Source organism: Lathamus discolor, chromosome 3, assembly GCF_037157495.1.
Source record: "Lathamus discolor isolate bLatDis1 chromosome 3, bLatDis1.hap1, whole genome shotgun sequence".
Taxonomy (NCBI): Eukaryota; Metazoa; Chordata; class Aves; order Psittaciformes; family Psittacidae; genus Lathamus; species Lathamus discolor.
In genome coordinates, this window is record NC_088886.1 from 24,260,896 (window position 1) to 24,280,587 (window position 19,692).

Here is a 19,692-nt window from a genome sequence, read left to right on the forward strand (position 1 = left end):
CATGGTACACACAGCTCTGGTTAATCACTGGAACAGGGTCACTCCCTGTGGGATTCAGCCAATGAAACAGGTCCCCATAGAGCACCTCCCGTACCTGGTATCTGTCCATGGGATCTTCCTGCTGCAGCTGACTCTCTCGCATCGTTTGGTACTCTCTCTCATATTTCTTCAGCTTTTTTGTTGGCACCTGTGAAGCAGATTTGGAAAACATGCATTTAAAGACTAGAAGAACACGGGAAAGGCTGTCCGAAAGCTCTTCTTACAAACAGAAAGCCGAGGAAGTGCTGGAAAGCCACTGCTGAATAGTTACTCCCCATTGTCACCCTTCCCTACTCAGCAATCCCTATCACACACTTACCAACACAGTTCACATGGACAGAAATCTTTCTGTACATACTGCTGTTAATTATTCAAATACTTAAAGGAAGAGTGAAGTAGAGATATTTTAGTAAGAGTAGCAAGAAGAAAAAACCATCAACAGCAGGAGTGAGAGAACAGGAAAGGGGAAAATATGCTTTGATATGTATGAGTCACCAAAACAATGCCTTAGCAAGAACCCCGTTAAAACTGTGACTAGAAAAAGGAGTGTTCATACAAAAGGACCGGACAATTTCCCAGGAGAGATCCAGGAAATGGTTTTTATTGTTGAGAGTATTAATGTCTAAATTATAGCTTGGCACCAATGCTCTCATGAAGCCTGTCATCAGACTCTTCCTAGTCAAAGGTGGAGACGCTGCAGTGCTCGCTCCCAGCCACAGCAGGGAAACAGTGAGGCGAGCACACAGAAATCACAAGCAAATTCAGTAAACCACCATGCAGAAAGGTGAAGTCCCAGACGGCTTGATTCTGGGAAAATACAGCTTCAACTTGAAAAAAGGGACACAAAGAACACTTATGTTCTTTTAAACAAAGCATGGAGATTCTGTGCTTTACTTTCACCTTTTAATTGGGTACACAGTGCCATAGGAATGATCTCATCTCCCTCTGGAGAACTTTGATAGCTTTAGTCTGTCCCCACCATACAAAAAGAAGCTGGCCCTGCAAAGTATTGGGTCATCTGCTGGAAACCAGAGGGATCCCCAACATCACATACCATCATAACACGCTATTCCTGCATCTGTTATGCATGTATCTGTTACTCTTGCCTGTATTGATTGTGTCTAGCTGATTCCTGGTGTGAGGACATGCCACTGTCACCTTGCCTTAGGCAAAAAATTACTGCCAATGAGTACAGATAAATGTTTACATGCAGATTTGGTGGTAGTGCGGCCTGTGGTGAAGGATGGTCCTATGCTCTCCAGCAAGCAAACAGCACAGCAACAACTTTCTTAGCCATACTGACTAAGTAATAAATAATACCCAAAACAGGGATCAAATCATGAAAGGTGTGAGCATCTGGGTTTAAATATCATGTTGCAACTCAGAAAATAGCTTCCATGTTTTTTGAAAGAATATTGTGATTTACTGCTCTTAGTATCTATTTATGCTACAGCCTTGTCTTAATTGGAAAGTAGTACCTAAATATAGTGAAAGTGTATCTTACTGGGGGGAAAAGGGGGAAATTCCTATTAGCAAATCAGTCCAGAGTAATCCACTTATCTCATAAAACAGAAACTTGAAAAGGTATGCTTAATAACTTTGGCAGGGACTATTGCTTCCCTCTTATTGTCTATTCAGCCACATTACTCAAAGGAGTTGATAATTTATTACAGCACTTTATTCTCTGGATATAGACTAATAAAGGAAAAAAAATAAATTTAAAAGCCCATTTCCATATTCTCCAATTTAATTCCCTGGAACAGTCTGTGAATTCAACAAGGGCGTTCTCTGTAAGCCCTTCCGTAAGTAAGTGCATCATGCTAGCTATGCTTCAGTCTTCATGGACTGATCCTGAACAAAGTGCTCATAAATCTGCTGTAAAAGCTTCTGCCATATTGATTTCTTCTTTCTTTAGCACCATGGGGTATATTGGCTGGAACTGATGGTTATCAAATTTAGGAGACTCTTACGGTTTATAAACATTGCTCATCTGTTTATCTCAGTATCTTATCTCCTTGACTCGTCTTATTTTATTGTGTTCAAGCATAAAATCGTGTCACAACTAGTACATAGAGAAAAAGCCATGCGGAGCATCTTAATAAAACATCCACGCAGAACTGAACAAGCAAAACCTCTTTCAGAACAAACCCTAGCAGACTCCTGCACTGAACACTTGAAGTCCTCACTGCAGTGAGGTGGTACGTGACAGGTGAGAAACAAAAATGCATTGGTTTTAGCTGTCCCCATGTTCAGACAGGCAGGGCTGGAAAATTCTGCTTCACCTTCTCTGGCAATCCTCAGCATGGGCAGCGTGCCGGGCATCGGCATCCACTCAGCTCCAGGAGACCTTCCCCTTACTCGGAATTTTAGCTATCTAACAGACAGTTCAGCCTGACCTCGCTGGATTAATAAATCACACACCTATGACTCCTTCCTCCAAAATGTTTTATTACTCTAATGAAGCACAAGCACTCAGAGGAGGTAGTCATCATTATGTTCATTTGACAGCATAGGAAATGGAAGCAGAGATGTAAAGTGATTTCCTGAACTTACTGAAGACAGCCAGAGGCTGATGCAGACAGAAGAATCCTATTACCCAATTTCTCATTTCCAGCTTTGCCACAATGCCAGACTGAGCATAGTATCTCTTTCCAGGATTTCCAGTAGCTTCTTTTCTCTTACCTAGCACTGCATAAACAGTCCAAAACTATATAGTCCCATCACACTGACAGTGTGTCAGTATTCTGTGATCTCTGCACTCTTTTTTCCTCTCTGCTTCTCACCTCAATGTGGAAGGGGGGGAGGGGGAAAAAAGAAAGAGAAAAAAGCTAATTAACAAAATGTGCAATGCTTTTCTTTTCCATTCTTTGAAGCAGGTGACTTAATTTTCTGTTTCAGTGGTGATGAATTTGCTCAGTATTTCAAGATTGAGGCAAGGGACCTGCATCCGTCCAAAGGTAAGGTTACACTGTGCGGATGACTGATTGCGGAAGACTCCCAAGCTTGCTTTGGGTGAGCAATGACAGCAACCACAGACAGTGGCTATAACTCAGCTTCCCTTTTATCCATCCATCACACACATCCCAGGCTGCAGTCCCCATGGTAAGCCCAGACTCTCCCCACTGCTGCAAAGCAGGACCATTTCCAAGCACATGTTAATGCCTGGGAGCCCACTCCAGTGGTGGCAGGACCAGCCTAAGCTCATTCAGCCTTGGCTCAGTCCTTGCACACAGCCAGGAGTACCAGCTGCGAGAGGCTTTCACAAACCTACTGTTACATGTGCCCTTCTTGAGGAAATAGAAGTTAGGCTTGTGCATACTCAATTTTCCTCATATTATGATTTAAAACAATATTAAAAGCACGTGAATTTCAAAATGACATTTGGTTCTGTGAAATACGTCATATGAAAACTGTAAGCTTTAAACAGAACCCCAGCAGATTAGCAGCAACACATTTCAGATCGCACTCATCGTCTTAATTCAGACTCAAAGTTGTATCAATTTGTTCCAGGTAATATTTCGTATTTAAAAGAACTAAATCAGGTTCAAGGAAGGAAAGTATATCTCTATTTAAACACTTTATTAGGCCAAATTAAGGCCTAATAATATTTTTTTTAATTTTTTTTTAAGGCTTGATTTTTTTTTAATGTAAAAAAAAACCAAACACCACCACATGAAGAAACTGTTTCAGTGCTCTACTGGTCTGTGCTATCATTGCTGCAGGTAACTGCATTACCTCTTTCTTAAAATGTGGTTTCCAAAAGGCATGAAGAACTGTCCTGCAGTATCTGCCACTGGGAATGAGATTTGGAAGTAGATAAGCAATTCATTTTTGTTTGGGAAGGGTGCAGTAATGAAATGAATAAACATGTTGACACAATAGACTTGTCTCTTGGCTTAGACTTTGAAGGGGGTGAGTGGGATGTAAGAGTTAGATATTACTCAACACAATCTGAACAACTGTATCCCCAATGAGATATAAGCCACAAGCATGAAACCTGAGAGGAAAAAGTGCAAATCACAATTTCTCACAAAACTCCATTTGCGCTGAGCAGTCTGCAGAGAAGAAAATCTGGAGCATTCATTTACAGAAAAAACGTAGGGATTAAAAGCAGCTGCTACCTAAAGAAAATTCAGAAGCTGAAGCACAGCTGGAAGAATTCCCATTTCTCCTTTTGTCACAGTGTGGTGAAGGGCTTGCTGACAACAAGCTGTTTCACCACAGGTTTGAAATTAAGTGGAACAGCCCTCATCAGTGTTTCACCTACCTACAGCAGTGCATTCAGACATCCCCCACTCTAAAACACACCATAAATCTCATTAAACATACCCTAACCCCTGTTTGGGGGGCAATGTGATCGCAAAGTTTTGTGAAGCAGCCTCTCAGACACCATCTGATTCTCACATTAACCTTATTGACACTGGCTTTGGGCAAGCTTGCAGCACAAAACCTGTAGTGCTTGAGCTGCTGAGCCACCTCTCATCACAGTGGACAAAGGTGGGTCCATGGTGCTATTATTCTGCTTGAGCTTGCGTGTTGCATACAGCACAATAAAAGCCCCGAATATCAGATGCTATTTTACCATCTACGCTGGCAGGAAGGAGATGTTCCCTACAATTCCTTGGAAACGTACATTTTGTTGGAGAGATCATCTGCTCAATTTGTGCCTGCCTGAACGCCTGCTGCAGAACAGCATCTCTCTCCACCTTGCAACTGGAAAAAAGAACTAAGGGAAATGCTCTTTACATCAGCAAAGCAGCCTGCTCCACACCAGCGCACCTAAGTACCCCTTCCTTGCAGGGGGAGAGTTTTCCTCCTTCTGCAAGTTACTTCGTTGCCAGTTCTATAGGTGTAAGAACCTCCTGAAGAGAGTCTTCAGGATAACACAAATCCACTCTGAAAGCTGGCTGGAGGCAAAGGAAATCAGCTTTGCTCTCTTTTTCTGTTTTTTAATTTATCCACATCAGTCCATTATCAAAATGCCTCAGCTGCACCCGAGACTCCCACAGGAATTTATACAGACAAGGGAGACGCTGGTTGCAAAATTTGCAGAGTACCTGCCCAATTTGCTGTGATTCAAAATGGCAGCGGCCACAGTCAGTGACGCTGGATGACTTCCAACCCCAGAGCCCTTTGTCAGATTTTAATCTGACGTATTTCCATTCATCTAAACCTGCTGAACCTGGCACAGCACGTTATTCTTCTACAGCTCTGGGGTTTAAAGATCTGAGTAACTAAGCTAGAAAGCTGAGACTGAGAGATACTAAATAAACCTCCCTGTACAGCAATCCAGTGGCAACACAGGAAAAGAGAACAAAATTCAGATTCCCTGAATCTAAACACCGGCGTGTACTTTTGCACTTCCCTACCGTGCTTGTGTTTGAGAGGCACATATACTGACTGCAAAAAAGAAAAAGGCTAAAGGAAAGGATGTTCGCCTTGTGGCACAGAGTCTTCAAATCACTCCCTTTGCGGATCCCTGGTTTTCAGCATTCAAAAATTCATTTTCACTTTGAGGTATGGAGGGCTTATTATCCGCTTCAGCTCTATTTGTTTTGGCAAAAAAAGAGACACCCTGACTGGCTTAAAAGCAGTGTTTGGAAATGGCTGATTATTTTATACACTTGCAGCTGATGTCTCGTAGCTCACCCAGACAAAAGTGCTTCCTGTCACGTACAGATAAGGGCTTTAGTACTGAGATGCACACCGTGAAAGGAAACAGCTATACCCACTATGTCAGCAAGCACCCATTTTGCATTTAAATTGCCTCTAGTCCACAGGAGTACTGCGCATACCAATACTTGAAACATTTGAGATGAAAAACAGCTGTGTAAAGGTCATTTTTATTATCTGACATAACTTAAGAACACCTGAACCACAAGATCTCTGCTACAAAAGACTGTAATGAGCTAAATGAAACTACCTATATACCCCAAGCCCACACATTAATATCATGTAACTGGGGGAACTGACACTGATGAGCCATCTAGGACAAGGCCCTGCTCTGTACAACAGTTACTATGAAGAGCAGCAGTTTTTCCAGCACAGAATTTATCCATTGGTTTGTACCTCATACCATAACAGTTCCAAATGATTTTGTGTCTTACATACACCTTTTGCTATACAGCATTTGGTGCTAAAGGCTTTCTATGTCTGCTTAGTGACTATGCAAAATCCAGCCCACAATTCTTGCCATTTAGAGGTACAGCATTCATTTTGATTTAGATCTAACCCATGCCCACAACAATTTTAGAGCTTTGGCTGCATTTCTTGGTGCACCACAGCAATAGAAGGGTGAGCTGGAAGGGAAGTCACCATCCCCGTGACAACAGTATCACAAATTCAGGAAAAAGTCCCCAGTAATTTTCTTGCATCACTTGGCAAAGAAACCACCGCTCCTAGCTACACTGTATTAGGGTTCGTTTCCTACCTTGTTTATCCTGAAGCTAACACAGGCCTACCTCATAACCACACTTAAGAAAATTGCCATCACAAGGGTAGCAACTGGTCAATAACCAGGTTCAAAGTATCGGTATTAGCAAGGCTGTAAAACCTGTCATGTCAAACATATTTAGTCCATGGAGTCCACAGCTTTCACCTAGTATACCCCTGGCTGAGTATGTGTGCCGACACCTGCCACGAGACTGGTGAAACCAGCTGCCTGTCAGACTGGGTTCTGACTCTGCTGAGTTACCAAAGCACACCTTGTCTCCTGTCACACTCCGTGCCCAGCACAAGATGAAAAAAGATTCTGCTTCCTGAGATGGAAGACGGGTGCTAGGTAGCAACTCTGAACCACGTGCCCAGGTAAGCTATTCATCAGTAAAGAACCTTGCTATACTCCTTGAACACACATTCAGTGTGTTAGTATTATTTTAGATCAATTCTGTGTCATAGCATCAAGAAAGCTGTAATGCTGTCACACCTTAAAATTGTATCTTTAAAATCACCCTCCAGCTTCTCTAACGTGTGGTTAGGTCCTTGGTGCTAAAACACCCTTCATTACTTTCATAAATATTTCAAATGCACAAGAGTCTAAAAGCAACTACTTTCAGTGCATTACTCCACCAGCAGAAAAGACATAGCTTTCCTATATTAAAGTTGAACCGTTACACACTTACACTAAGGGCTCCACAATCCCTTCTGTTATATCTAATACTTTAATCTCTCCTCAGTGCCTAACACAACTTTTACCACCTCTTCTCAAAAGCCTTGCCTTTTTTCTACTTGCCCAGCTCCATAAGCACAACTGCTAAAACCCTAAAATCAAATCTCTTTAAAACTGCAAATTAAATGATCAGCATTTTGAAAACACAAGCGGGACAGCGACCAGCTCACACGGTATCAGAAACACTCACTGACGATCTCTGTGTGCTTGTTCTCACCTATGCACTTGACTTCTTTGATCTCTCAGGTAAAAGACAAGCAAATATGATCTCTTTCTTATGCCATATTATTGTAACTTGGAATTACTTTGGTGGCTCTACCTTGTAGCCAAAGTACAACAGTTTGTATACACACTGAACTTTGTCTTGGCATAGCTAACGTGCTACTCTGACATCAAAGCATCTGGATTTTTCTCAGCAGAAAAGACAACCGTACAGCTTTAAAACATCAGTGACCAGTGCAACCAGCGCTCCAGTCAACACGGCTGGCTTGCTCAATTGCGAGTTCGTGTTGACACAGCTAGAAGGAAGCAATAAGGAAAAAATGTGCATAATGAAGGGTGCATGAAAGCACAAACGGAACAAGATAAACCCCACTGAAATGTGTTTTTCAAACTCGGCACTGTATGCCAAATCCTTCTGGGAACTGGGTTCAAAAAGAATCAAAATAGTTGCAGACAATGAAGATAGAGTATTTTTAACAACACATTCACCTACACAAACTTTCTAACCCTTCTCCTAGTGATTGAGAAATTAGGCTTCTGGAAAGATATTAACTGCCTTTTCATTTAGTTTCAGCACTCCTTTCAAAGCTGATGAACAGTGATCACAGAGACACTGACAGAACACCAATAAATACGTGTACTTTGCGTTTGCTATGATTATACACAAAGGTTTTGGGTTTGTGTACAGCTTTACTAAGGTGCAATGTATTATATTAACGGCAATCTACAAGAAAAAACAAGTGAGGTAAGAAAGCTGAAGGCTCAGAATTCAGGAGCTTCAGATCTTTCATATGACCCTTTGCACTTTCTCATCTTTATATGCTGACTAGTCTATCTAACAGACTTGAAGTGGCTCTATCAATCTCACCTGACCTGTGGCGAGACAAATAAGTTAAATTTACTCTAATTTATTCTTTATTCTTTATTCTAATTTAACCATTTTTCCAGTTAAATGTTGAAATATGGCCTTGTGAAGTAAATCATTACCTGCTCTTCTTTAATTGCAAAGATTCATGCTGATGCCCAAAACATTCAAGGTCATTAAAACTAAAGACCTAATGAACCAATAATGTCTCAAAACTTACTTCATGTTTCTTCTCCCGAATGGGCTTGTAACAAGGACAAAAACAGAAGCAGTTTCTTGAGTGCCCAAAAAACTTGTACTGATTTTCACAGAATTCTTTATAAGAACAAAATGAGGAAGCTCCACCATACTGAAATGTCCTGCTATTGAACATTTAATCACAAAGACTCCATTTGCATTTATAAAATGTCTGTCTGAAACATTGCTTAAATAATTCTTTCTTGATCCAGTAACAATAAGAGGGCAGCAAAAAAATGTTTTCAAACATGAAGAGAAAACCAGAAAATAACAGAGGTTATTCATTAGGAACAAATAAAATAATAACTAAAATTAAATGCAGAAGGAAAAAAGTTTAAGTTCTTTCTTGAGTGTCATTGGACTGGACTTGATTCTAGACCATACTGAAAACAAGAGGATTCCAAAGTGGTGTTCGTACGCATTAATAATGAGAGCTCAAAAATAATTATGATTCAGGCAAGACATAACTGTCCAGAAAATAGCTCAGCTCTGTTGGAAACCAGGCTGCAGGGTTTTATGCAGAGCAGAAGTACTGGCAGAACTAAGGGATGAGATCTCTGGTCCACCACCGTTCATTTTCTGTAATCTTTACCCAGTAGAAATTCACTTAGGCCATAAGAAAACTCTGTATTACCAATATTTCAGAACCACAAATAAACTGTCTGGATGACTTTGGTTGGTTAGCTGAAACCCAGAAACCCATAGAAATGCTCTGTGGAGCTGATAGGATCCAGCTGATAGCTAGCATAGTAATTATAGTAGATAACCAGTAGCAGATAACCAATGTAACCGGTTCCATGCCAGCGTGATTTCATAAACTGTCATTTTATTCTTTATCTACACGCCAGACTGATAAAAGTATCTTTACACTTGTAACAGTCTTCTCTAGCACTGGAATCACTACCACATGATAAATTTATTTAAAATAAAACCCCAACCCTCCAAACAACTCAAACCCCAGAAGAGTATCCGATAGCCATAAAGCATGAATTAAGAAGCTTCGGAAATGGGTCAAAAAGCCATTGTCAAAGGGAATCATTATTCAATGGCATTTTTCATTTTGGGCTAATGACGTTCTAAAGGGTGTCTTCTGGGAATCATAAAAGATTCAGCACTATCAAACATTACATCAGTGGCTGGAAGTGAAAAATATAGTTCTGCTAATAAGATCTGCCGATGACACATGGATAGAAAGAGCAGTAAAGAACAAGGAGGACCAGAAATTGCCTGCACATGTTCAAGTTCTTGGAAATAGCTTACTCAAGTGAAACAAACCACTGCGCTGACTCCAGACCAAATGTATGCAAGGCTCAACTACAGAACAGAGCAGTAGACGTCCAGCTGGTGTTGAATCTTGTGAAGAGATGGGATCAGTCCCATTGGACTCTTCCAAAAGTTTGAAAACTTTTCTGCTCTCTGGGAAGAACAGGGTTCGGGACTGGGAGGCACATGCTGTGAAAGCAGCCTGCCATCAGAAAAAGCAAGGTGACCAGGGAAGTTTCAACCCTGGAGCATCGCTGGAATACTGCTTCTAGTCCTGGGAGAGGCAGTTGGGGAAAAAATGAAGAGGATGTGGAGCAGAGCCACTGAGCTGTTTTGTGCAGGGTGTAAATGCCTCGCAGAAGGAGGTTTAAGAACTCAAGCTCCTCAGTCTGAACAAGAGAGCACAGACAGCTGAGTTGGTCACAGCACGCAAGTACCTTCACAGGAATGAAGTAATGGTACAGAATGCTGTACTCTGGCACAAAAACACATACCAGATTCAAGATGTGAAGATGAAACCAGAACAAATGTAAGTGAGAAATTAGAAGCATATTTCGAACCATGAGAGATTAACAGATTAACATGGAAAATTACACCTTTCCCACCTCCTGTTACACTCAAATGAGAGTTGGATGCTTTTCCAGAAGAGCATTTAACAGAGTTTTTAATTTTAAAAGAATCCTACTGGAATGAAGTTGGGTGGAAGGGATTAACCATCTCACCTGACATGCTGTCTGTGCTCTTTGTAATGTTGCCTCATGCACAGCTAGCCATTGTCACTACAAGGGCATGCCGCTCATTCGTGTTGTCATCCAACACCCTTTTTGCATGGATGCTGTCTAGACTCTTGCTGCCCAGCCAGCACAGATGATGGAATTATTCCTGCTCAGAGAGAATAGAGAGTTTTGCATTTGCCTTTGCTGAACCTCAGGAAGTTCCTCTCAGGCCACTGCTGCTGAGGGTCCTCTGATCAGCAGACCTACCTTGCCATGTGTCCACCACTTACTCTCCAGTTTTTGCCACCTGAAAACCAAGCTTTTGCCATCTGAAAAAGAGGGTGCATCCTCTTCTGGTGTCTAGATCTGAAGATTCTAAACAGTATCGGCCCCACTATCAACCCCAAAATATGTTTAACCAGCTGCCAGTTAGACTTCAACACAGTGACCCTGTGCTCCTGCCAGGCCACCCTATTTTTCACCCACTTTGCAGTTAACACATCTGCTTTGAACATCCTCAGTTTGGCTTCAATGGGAAACTGAGAGCCTAAAAATCATTATGGCAGAGTCTGCTGGCATATAACCACAAACTGGTGTGTAATCCATAAAATGGCTGGTAATCCCTCTGAACAGTGAGCTAAACACAATAAGCAGGCACACAAATGAAAATACCTTGAAGCTTTCCAGAAGAACGTCCTTCAACTCTGGATTAATAGGATTATACCACTTAGTACACCAGTTTTATAACCCCTTGGGTCCAAGTTTTCTGTAGATAAATTGAAAACTGAAATTCCCTAGAGTAATGCTGCCCACTTCTTGCACAAACTACACAGCAGTCCACTTTCATATGCTGCTTTGCATGTCTGTGCAAAGTAATTTCAGAATAACTCGAAATCTTGAAAGCAAGACCACACAGCAAAACAACTGTGTGTCATGGTCACACTGCAATATGACTAATTCTGTTATGTATGTTGGAGGATTGCTATCATACAGGGTTGCTTTGGAGCATATTTAGCAAAACCTTATCTCAGATCATCTACATCCTGTTTAATTGTCTAGTGTTTATGTGCATCACAGCAACGCTACAAAAACACTGCTACACTTTCCACTGAAAAATTCACATTTGCCATTGAAAAGTATGACTAGAATTGATGAGACCTGGACAAGAGCAGATAATTCTGATTTTCCTCACAAAGTTCATTACCTGTGTGGCACTGGACATGTCAGAAGGCTACCACGCAGGGCTGACCTTTAGCACAAGCAACCCACACCACCTATCATCTGGGCCCGGTTTGGTTTCGGTATTTACTGTTTCCCCCTTCATGTCGTAACACGCGGCTCTCTCCCCTGTGCAAAAGAGACTCCTGTGTGCCCTGACCTATTGCACAACCCAAATGAACTATAACAAGCTACTAGTTGTGAGATTTCTGAACTACACCCCCACCACCCTGGCATCCAAACTGCAGAACAGGACGAAAGCCTCGGAAGAACTTTTTTTTAAGCAAGCTTTTCCCTGCAACCAGAGCAGCACACTAGAAACTGCTTTAAAAATAAAGGAAACCTGGATTTTGCAAACAAGATGAAGCCCAGAGTGCAAAAAATACCGGTGCCAGTAACATGAACTCTCAGAATAAACAAAACCTCTGCAAATTCTTTCTGCGGAACGTTACTTATGTACAGTACATACCGTTGCACAATGTGGTAAAATGACCAGGACATAGTCAACAGGATTTGCCCAAACTTATCCCATTTGGCAGCTTATCCCACGATTAAACATAGCAACAGAGAGCTGAAAGAAACTTTCTGAGTCATCAGATCCCATCCCTTAGTAGTGCAGGCTCCCACGCACCATCTAATCCTATCATAATCCTGTCAAGCTTCATCTTAAAACCTCCTCAGGTTGTTTGCATCATTATTTGCTTATTTAATATACATCAAAACCATTTAAAGGAGTAGTGAAGTATTTCCTATGTAAACCTTGCAAACCTCACATTTCTTAACTTATTTACTAGTAATTAATGCACTGAAACATGTTAATACTCTTGCAGGAAGGTTGGAACTAGGTGATCTTAAGGTCCTTTCCAACCCTAACTATTCTATGATTCAGGGAAAGAAGAGTTGATACAAACATATACGTAGACAAAAGTCAATCATTCAGATTTTATAAATAATAGTAACAATGACACATTTCCTACCACGGTTGTTCCACGTAAGTATCTCTTTTCGTTAGAAGTTAAGCAGTTACTTCATAGAGAAATATAAAAAAAAAAAAGTAATTTCAGCTTATTTTGAGCATCAAAAATCGGGTGGAGCTGTAATGTGGTGCTCTTGACACTGGTTACTTTCTCCTTCAGTCACTTGTCACTGATCTGGAAGAATCTAGTGATACCTAATGCAATGTCTGTTACTTTTGCTCTGAAGCTATACAAAAACGAGCAACCACCGAGTCCGGTTAAGCACCATTATTCAAAGATTTAAATTATAGGGTAAGCCAACCGTGAAATGTTTGCTAACCACAAGGATTTTCATTTAAACAACTGCAGAACTGGCTCTAGAATGCACAAGCAGCTCAGGACAGGAGGCATCCAGCAAACCCCACCATCATCCTCGTTTGCTCAGAGAAACCTGGATGGGCCTCTCCCAGAGCCCACCAGCAGGTATCTTCTCCACAGGAACCTGGCTCCTGTTAATCCTATTGCAACATGGGTACCTCCCTGTAGGAAAGATACTACTCTGGGCTTCTAGTCACAATAGCAGATACTGCCATAGCAATCAGCTAAGGGAGAAAAAGAGGAAACATTGTGGCTTGACAATGAATTAAGGTATACCATGTATTTAAAAGTAATGGGAAAAGCATGTGTGACTCCTAGTATGCTGGTTAAGTAAAAGTCTGTTTGGAGTTCAGTCTCTAACCAGGCCATATTAAAGTACACAGTTTTATGCATACTCAATTTCCATGTTTATTTTCTAACTATTCTAATGGGCCTTGTAATGACCTAGAGGAGGTCAGAGACAGCAAAAGACATCATGATAAAAAGGACTGACAGAACTCTAGTTTAGATCCAGAGGTCTCTGGGAGATGGAGTCCCTGCACCCAGGTCTTCCAGAGCATGGAAAGCCAGAAAAACCCAAGCAGCAAATATGCAGAGAGGTTTTACACAAGATAGCAATAAAGCATTTTTTTCTCTTCTGAGCACACCTTCGTTTGTCACAGTTTAGTGAATTACCTGGATACAAACACATACACAGACCAAAACCTGCAAACACAGATGCTTAATTGGGTTGCTAAACAATTAGCCTGATTCATATTCAGACTTAAATTTTAACTGTATCTACTTTCAAGCAGAGCTCAGCATCAACACATGTATTTTATTTTCAAAGACTTCTTTTGACCGCTTCTAGGCAGACGGGCTGGCACATGGGCTCATCTGCAGAATTTGAGACCATGGATGAACTTTGCCACCAAACTGGAGTCTAAGACACTGACTTGAATGCAGCTCCCTACAAGTGCTGGGATCTCCATGAACGAGGAAGATGACCACTCTGTACCTGTCATTTACGTAAAGATACATGCTACTTACGAAAAATAGTCATTTAACTAAAATGTTTTTACAGATATTTATGCTGATTTCAGAACAACATATAAAAGTGTAACATTGCCATTCCCACAGCGGGGGAGAGATTCTCTTAGCTCTAGTGATGACGGTGACCTACACCCCAGGCATCTGGCCTGAACTTGTAACTGACCTGCTAAGACACAGAAACTCTTTACATAATTTAGTGCTGATTCCATTGTTAGATAAGTTCAGTCATTTGCCAGTTTAATTATTATTTCAATTATTTCAATATTATTTCAAAAATACTATTTTAACTATTATCCTACTGAACCTTCTTCTGAATTTAGCAGCCCAGAAAGGTATTATTTTAATAATCTCATCTCTTCCAAGATTATTTTAATTTTGTTAATGCACGACAGCAAATTTCTGAGAAAGTAATAAAGAGAGAAACTAAATAATGAGTAGCTTTCAGCAGAAGGACTTAACTACTGGACAGAGTATAACTTCTAAGCATTATTGTCAAATGAGCAAGAGCAACACCTACCACACATCTGGGTTTGCTGCCTGCCACCAGATTGGCCAGAAAGTCTTCGTCGTAGAGCTGGCTAAAAACATGGGCATCGTACGCCACCATTATGGAGATTTCTTCCATCATTTTGCCGGCAAGCTGCCGTTAGCGGCCAGAGCAGGTTGGCAATCCAAGGCTGCACCTTGGCTCAGTTCCGTGTCAGTTGTTCACACCCACCCGAAGAAGCTAATGAGGAAGGAGTGTCACAAGAGAAAATATGACCCAGCAGATCAGCTCCCGTGTGGGTTTTCCTCTCACAGGTCCCTTTTATTATCACGGGAAGCACATAAGAAACACCTGCTCACAGTCCCAACATCCAGCTTGCAAAAGGCATTTGCTGAAGTTTGTTGAAAGCCAGGGAACTTGTTTAATTCCAGTATCTGAAGATGAAAAAGCAGTAGCCAAATCAGGTTAGTATTAAGCAAGAAAAGATCTGCCAGTGCTTGACAGGAGGACTCGAATCCCTTCTGTTCTTCTCAAACTTTGTAGCAATTGCTTATTCTTTATATCCAGTTTTCTCCCACGAAAGCTGATATTCTTGTTAGCAGTCTCACTTCCCAATGAACTGCATTTTCCTGCTTATTTGTAAATTCACAGACTGGTGCAATGACAATTTCTTTCAGATGCTCCTTGTAATTTTCCACAAGTTTCTAAATCTCTCCTTTAAAATCTTTAATAACACTCACTTCTACTTCTGCACAGACCTGAACTGTATTTTGTGCCATGCAGACTTTAGCAAGAAGTTGATGGCATCAAGTCACAACCCTCCACAAAGAGTCCTTCAGTATCCACTTGTAACACAGAGGAAAACAGCCATGCAAAATGCAGTGAAGGCTGTAAACACTTCCTTGAATAAACTTGCACCTCCACAAGTGAAATAAACCCAATTTATGCAATTGGAACTTTCCACAGTAGGTTTTCAACCTGAATCTGGGATGGGTTTCCTTTAATCAAGAAATGATACGGTATCTCTTGTCTATGAGTCCTAAACAGCAAAGCTGACTTCCAAATTGCTCCTTACTTTCTAATTCATTTTCATAACATCTATCTGACACATAGAAAAAACAGCACAAGGAAAAAAATTGGGAAAATCATTAAAAAACCACAGTATTCTCAAAGTTACAAATGAAAATCCAGAAAATAATAACTGATTTGAAGAAACAAAGTATCCCCAAAAGAAATTCTTTTCAAGACACTTGGGCAAGGTAAAACTCCGAATCAAATCAGTACTTCTGTTTGGACTCATCCACTACATCTTTATCTTCTCTGGAAGCCTTTTGTTCTTCCTAGTGAAAAATCATACCTGCTCAAGAAAAGGAAATCATTTCAGCTGTGTGTTTGTCTCCAAAAAGAGTATGTGCTGGACGCAGCTGGCAGAAAATTTCCAGTTCAGGTTGGTGGTAGCATATGGTTACGCTCTCACTTTCCTGAATAAACAGGGTCAGACCCACCTTGCTTTTCCCTTTTTCCTGTGCTCCTGGCATATCTTTATCAAAGATTACATAGGTATCTAAATAGCACCAGGTGCTATTTGCATTTGAATAGGAAACTTGAGCAACAACTGTAGTGTACAGGATTAAAAACTCAACATCTCTTTCACTTAAATAGAGGGAGAAATTACATGCTATTGCTAGGAAACAGAGAGAGTTCTAATAGGCTTATGGCAAACAAAAAATGCAGCACTTGAAGTTAAATCCTCGAGATTCTGATCATGCTTAACCCTTGCAGGAGGAAGAAGGTATTTTTCCTTTGAAACGCACCTATAGTGCATTTTTTTTCATTCTTCTTTGGAGGCTTGAAATTTTTCCATTTAATTCCCACAGCAGAAATATTTTGGACTCCAATCCTGAAGCAATATCCAGCTCACGAGATGACTCTCCCTGTCACCTATACAAAAATCGTACCTGCTCTGCTAAATCCTGCTTAGGTTTTCCGAGGTGCTTTAAATGACCGCTTCCTCTTCGCTTTCATTGCCTTGTGGGGTGGGTTTTGTTTTTTCTTGTAGCAAAAGTTCAAAGCGTAAGACTAACAGCGGCTCCTCCTCAGCTGCCTCCGAGGTGTGCTGACAAAGGCACCTGTTGTAATAGGTAAAGAAATCCCTTCCCACAACTCCTCCCACCCTGCTGGCACCCACTCCCGAGGCTCCCAACAGGGGCTGACATTACATTGGAACAGTCATGTAGGCGCAGGGGAGGGAGCAGGCGGTGTAACAAACAACATTCCCATGTTAATAAGAGCCCAATTTAATTCTGCAGCAAGGGCAGGAGGTGGAGAATGCAAATTATCAGACGCACTCTGCAGCTGCAGCCACCTGAACCCCTCCTCTGATTTAGCCAGCAGGCATTTCTATTTATAAGGAATTATGGACCAGAACCTATATTCCCTTGTAGCTTTTCATCTTAAACAGAAAGGTTAGGAAGATGTAACAGCACTAAATCTACAGGTTACTAATAATTCTTCTCATATCTATTCTTAACAAAGGGCTTGTAATTCTGGCATGTTCTAACTAGCTATTTTAAGAAGTAACAACTGATTTTGATGTTGACTAATGCATATCTTTGAAAAGGATGTTTTTCAGCTGTTGTTTCAAGCTAATGGAGCTGAGCTGCCCACAAATCCCTATGAACCTTCATTTTCCATCTGTATTAACAGTCTGCTATACTCCGAATCAGTGCATGAAATTGTAAGTATCGAGCCAACTAAACTAAACCTTTTGAATTAAACTGACTGAAGCAAACACGTCCACCCAGACACAGTAGTAGCATGCTCACACCAAAGGAACTGAAAAGGAAAAGGCAAGCAGAGAGGTAACCCTTCACCAGCTCTTCAGGCCGCACTACACAGTCCTCCCAGTGTTTCAATACAGAGCCTTCCCCTCAGCCAGGGTTTCTGAATGCTGAAGTGATGAATAATCTATCAAAAGACAATGAAAATCAAGTAGGGCAGCTTCATATTCTTGAAAGCAAAGAGCACTTCTCTGTATAACAGCACATCTACCTTGCAGGAACACAGTCCCCTCCACAACACAGTTTTGAAAGCATACCTCCAAAGCAGGAATTTTTGGAGAAGCACTTCAATCAAGCAGTCAGGATGAGAGAGGAGAGCCAGCAGAAGGACAGGTAAAGCTGCAGGAAACTGTTAACTAATTAAGGTAAGCAGCCCTAATAACAGTTGTTGGGATTTATATCCTGGTGGATAATAGAGGTGAATGGAAAATTCCTGAACTGAGCAAACCAGCTAGCTTAGCAAAGCAAAATCCTGCTCACTCCCAAGATAAATTCACTCTCACTCCACCCCCAGGAATGTCTTGCTGCTATCTGATGGGGATAGGATCTTCTGATAGACTGGAAAGCGTTACGTATGTGAGGTATGTGCAGCTTCTCTCTATGCGCTCCCCTCCTGCCACCACATTTCTGAAACACAAAGGCATTTTCTGCAATTTGCTTTTCATGTATTAATGAACCTGGAAAGATCATAGCAGTCTTCAGATAAGGAAGCATAAAACTCCTTTCAGAGCACTTGGAATGGCATTTGGCAGCCTTCAAGATAAGTATACAGGGTTTTTCCCCCAGTGGGAATGAATAACAGTAGTATCACACTCTTCATAATTCCCTTACCCAGTAATGACCTGTAAGAACTGCTTCAAACATAACCACCAACTGAAAAACACGGGTAACAAGTCAAACGCTGAGAATCCCAAAGCACAATTACGTTCTTTCCTCACCCACAAAGGGCTTACCGACCATCAGAGAACAGCACATAGCCACACCTTCTGTCCACACACTAGGTCAGCTGCAGTGCCACCTAAAGCCCTGGTAGACATTGTGGCTGCCCTTAGGAGGTCACCCTGCTGTGCCAAACCCTCAGCCATGCCAAATGCCTGTGCTAGAGCGAAAGGCAGGGGAGCAGCTGCCGGTCCCTTGCACGTGTGGTTATTCCAGCAGAATAAGGAGCAAAGCATTTAGTGCTGTGCTGGTGCAGCCTCCGAGAAGGCTGTGATTTTGTTCCAGTTTTAGACATCAGAAGGTAAATACCTTTAGACATATTTTTGGATTCAAAGTGAGAACTGAACACTAAGCCATTGCTTGCAGGAATGCCCATTCAAGAAAAGCAGTTACCAGGCTCAGGCTGATCTACAGTTCAGCAATTGCCTCTCCAAGTTTCATTTTTATTATTTTAAATGTCAAATAACATGGCCTTTTTTTTTTTTTCCCCAAAGAAGTGGGTGTGTGCACCTGTGTTTCTCCTAAAATTATCCACCAAATGTGTGGAAAAATCTGGGCTTGATGTGCTCTAGCATATGTCCTTACATGGGTAAATCCTCCTAATTTGCAGCTACGCCACATTCTCCTGATATGAAAGCAGGCAAGATTGTAAACTCATTTTTGCAGATTAAAGCCAGCAAAGCAATCCTGCTGGAGAGAGTGAATGTTTCCCTCCCAGCTGTGGCAGAGGTCAGCGTGGCTGGAATTGCTGAGGCAGAGGCACTCCTGACAAACCAGCGATGCTGGCATGCACCCCCACCCCCCGCAATGTAAATGTGTAGCCCATTGTAGGGAAAAGCCGAGGATTTCTGAATCTTCATTTTAGGTTGCCTGCCTCTTGAATTATTTACTGTAAGCACACATAATAAAGGAGGGCAGTGCTAGCATCCTGGTCTCCTTCAGTCTCGAGGAAAGCACTAACAAAGTGAGTGCAAAGGCAGAGGAACCCTTAAAAATGTATTCAGTGCTTCATTATGGATTAAAACGAATGTAGCAGAAAATACCCCAATCCCTTTTTCCCAGCCTGCCCAAATCAGCTGCATGCCACACAAAAACCTAGTCCCATGCAAAACTGTTAATTAGTGTCATTCCTAAACTGCAAAGGGTGGAAGAGCGGGCCAGCCAATAGCTCCCCAACCTGTTGAAGGTCACTCCCTGTATTTTTAAAAGCATATTCTCGATTAATCCTGTTCTGTGTATTTGTTCTGCTTCTCAAAGAGATGGTTATTAATGCTCGCACTTCATTTCAGGTTTTACATTAACTTGAAACTGCAGCTAAACAAGGGCATGAAG

General features: G+C 41.5%; 1 protein-coding gene across 7 annotated transcripts in view; it reads right to left on the bottom strand.

Annotated features, from left to right (window-relative positions):
- The window catches only part of RABGAP1L (RAB GTPase activating protein 1 like), a 242,839-nt gene that overhangs the window by 15,342 nt on the left and 207,805 nt on the right, over nucleotides 1-19,692 (bottom strand). For 6 of the 7 annotated variants that reach the window (XM_065674152.1, XM_065674156.1, XM_065674155.1 and 3 more), the window contains one exon: nucleotides 95-187. In XM_065674152.1, coding sequence (XP_065530224.1) covers nucleotides 95-187 — 93 coding nt within the window. Of the gene's footprint in view, nucleotides 1-94; nucleotides 188-14,611; nucleotides 16,704-19,692 lie in introns of those variants that run through there. The other variant, XM_065674159.1, reaches the window with a different exon arrangement.